General features: G+C 39.1%; 1 protein-coding gene across 1 annotated transcript in view; it reads right to left on the bottom strand.

The window, feature by feature from the left end:
* FAM169A (family with sequence similarity 169 member A) overlaps positions 1 to 3,015 on the bottom strand; it is a 52,081-nt gene extending 49,066 nt beyond the window's left edge. The window contains exon 1 of the mRNA XM_011375145.2: positions 2,880 to 3,015. Within this exon, the coding sequence (XP_011373447.1) occupies positions 2,880 to 2,885 (6 nt within the window). The 5' untranslated portion in view covers positions 2,886 to 3,015. The remainder of the gene's footprint in view (positions 1 to 2,879) is intronic.
* Positions 3,016 to 3,244: the final 229 nt, after the last annotated feature.

The raw sequence follows: 3,244 nt of genomic DNA, 5'->3' as shown, positions 1-3,244 counted from the left end.
GGTATATATGTATAAAAGATTTTACTCTATAAAATTTCTTATTAGTCCCATTTTCTACTTTATCAATCATTGTATAACAAAAAGCCAAATTTATTGACTTTTTCTCTGCTTCTATTCACTCCTAAATGAGATTCTTCCCTTATCATTCTGTTATTACTTCTTTTCAGGCCCCAAATTCAATGGATTATTTTCATTCTCATCTTTCTTTACCTTATGATGGACCAGACTCTCCTGACCACTTTCTGCTGCTTAAAAGTTCCTCTCCTTCCTCGGACAACACTCTCCTCCAATACTACTTCTTAGTTTCTTTCCCTCCTCGGTCTCTTTCAGCAAATGAACCCTCTCCTCTGTACAACCCATAAATGTAGGAGTCCCACCCCCGCATGCAATCTGGCACTTCTTAAAAAAATGCAATTTACTAAATTGAACTGTTCTCAATTCATGTCTGCAAAAATTTGTGTGCATTTATATTTTAGAGACTCCTTAACATTTTAATCCACAATACTTCACTAAACTATAAACTCCATGAAGATGGGCTATACTTGGGTTTTTCTGACCTGTAACACACAATAGACAGTGTTTGTGGAATAAATGAAAGCTACCTTTGGTGTAGCCTAAAACTAACATCTCCTTGGAGCAGGTAGTAACTAAAATGATATTCCTTTTTCAAAATCAAAGTATGTGCGAAGTCACAAACTTTCTGGCCCAAAGAATAGGTTGGGCTACATGAATGAATCCCTCCTACAGAGCAGATAAACCTGATATAAGGTCTCATATACCAGCTCTGTAGTTATTTTTAAATCCTCGCATCTTTTCCTTAATAAATTCAACCTTAATTTTATAGTTGTTGTTGGAAACAATTGTGAAATACTCCTGCTACCAATGAAGCATACCAAATTTAGAACATTAATTTCAGGGTTAAATATAAAGAATCAGAAGCTTAATGGTGTGTGAAGAGAAAAATCACCTTAGACACAATAATCATGCAATTCCTTTTTTCAACTTAGAAAAATAAAATCTTAGAAATGAGAAGAAACACGGTTTTGTTTAACTTCTTACCCAACCAAGAGTCCTTTCTACAGAATCCTTGATAAATATTTTTCAAACCTCTGCCCAAATACTAAATCTTTTTATATCCTCGTTACCTTTAAAAAGTAAATCTTTTTTCCATTTTTAGGCAGATGACTGAACATAAGACACATAAGGCTTTAAAAGAGAGCTAATGGAGAAAACTATTAGTGACTTTTTCTTTTCAATTTCTCAACCACTGGTAAAATAATGCTCACAATCTCAAGCTACGCTAAAGAAAAAGCACATGAAAAACATTTCCAAACACTTAAATTCAATGGTGAACCTCTATGACATATGTATTTACACAATCAACGTAAAAATGTTGTTATTGTGGTTGAGCACTGAACTTGTTGGAAACAATCTCATTTCCCATGGACCCAGAATGGGTCCAATCAGGACACCTGTGATCCCTAGCAAGCAATCTTTGCTTATTTAAATTCCCTAAAACAAGATATCTCTCAATGTCCAAGTTCCCTTTCACTTCCATTATTCTCCCCACAGAACATGTCAATAATGAGACGCACACTTTTTCTGCTGGGGATGGTACATAATATGGAATCACTTGTTTGTAGAGAAAATTAGTGGAAGAGTCTTCCATTAATCAGAAAAAAGTTTAGAATAACTTAATAAGGAGGGTGACACTGAAATTTTACTCTCAAAAGTATCTAATTATAAAATATTTTGTTTTCCCCAAATCAGCTAAGCCCTTTGATGTATACTGTACCTTTATTAGAGAAATGATACAATTTGTAATGATTAAATATTGTTTCAAAAGTCAGACTAATTCCGAACGTTTTAGAACCTAAAATCCACAGATAAAGAAGCTTCGGTTATCACTCATGCAGCAGGATCATGTTGCTACTCATTTAAGATATTTTTAAGTTCCTTAACCTCATCATGAATTCAAAGAGACGACTCCACTATGACAGCTACAAGCTTTCCATGAAAGGCCGTGATATTTTGTCTTTGTTTGTACTGGAAGTCTTATCACAAATAAGACTTTTCCCAGATTCCTCTCACCATTTCATTCTCTGTCCTCTCCATTCCCAACCAAAGGTGGGGGGTGGGGGGGTGGGGAAGACCCAAAACTTAGTCTTGTCCTTATTAGTCAATAAAAATTTTTCCTCTTGGAGGAGAAAAACAAAATATAGCTTGCAAAGATAACCTGTACATCTTATGTGCAATAAACAAATAAATGCAAGCAGCTGATCCACATCAAACCCAGATCCATTTTGGTGAATTCTCTCCCAAGCCCAAACGTGTGTATTATGCAACAGCCATCATTCCAGATTTTAATCCCTGTCTGTGATGCAGTAATAAAACACAAATGGCATGAGTATAATCCACTACGTACTTAAGTACATTTGCGAGGGAGAAAACAAGAATTACCAAATTCTCAGGACCCTTTAAAATGACAAATTGTGTAACAGTTCTGAATCACAATTACAACTTTTCCTTTTGGTAGTCTTTCAAGTAACCTGTCTCTACCGCTCCAACCCCCTCAAAAATCCTCACACGTGAGCATTTCAAGTTGAGGTTTTGAAAGGGTCTCCCAAAGGGGTAAGAGAGCCAGCATCAGGTGGTTATCCTAGAACCTACTCCTAATAAAGATACCCATACAAATCTTCAAAAGCTGAAAAGCGAGCAAGATGCTTCATCATTTCTCCCAAAAGACAATAATGAGAGTAAATGTAGGCCAGTTCTCTGAGCCACAAACAATCCAATGCTTCACCCATCGATCTCCAGGGGCAAAGGCCTCAAAAAATTGCATAATGAGCAGCTAAGATTTAGAACAGCACTACAATCACCTGCATTTTGGAGTAGAATCTATACGATATCTATTCCAAAAGTAGTTAAAGACCTGAGAGGTGGTCAGAGCATCTCCGGAGGCCACCTACGCGGGCGAATCCGAGCCTAAACGCTTCGGTTCTACACCTGACCAGGTCCGCTTCTCACCAAGCCAAGGATCAACGCGAGCTTCGGAAAGGCTCCCGGCGGGGAAGCAGTGGAGGGGAGGGGGCTCAGCCAGCGCAGCCGGGGAACGAGGCGCGATCCGAGGCGAGCGAGGCGAGGAGAAAGAGGCATTCCCTCACACAAAATGGTGGCGCCGACGCGGGGCCGGCGCACCTGGGGGCGCGCCACCCGCCCCTCGGAGACGCGGGCTCCGGGCCCG

The sequence above is a fragment of the Pteropus vampyrus genome, unplaced genomic scaffold, assembly GCF_000151845.1.
Source record: "Pteropus vampyrus isolate Shadow unplaced genomic scaffold, Pvam_2.0 Scaffold262, whole genome shotgun sequence".
NCBI classification, from domain to species: Eukaryota; Metazoa; Chordata; class Mammalia; order Chiroptera; family Pteropodidae; genus Pteropus; species Pteropus vampyrus.
The sequence above is the reverse complement of the archived record's forward strand: the minus strand, read 5'-3'. Positions and strand labels throughout refer to the sequence as shown.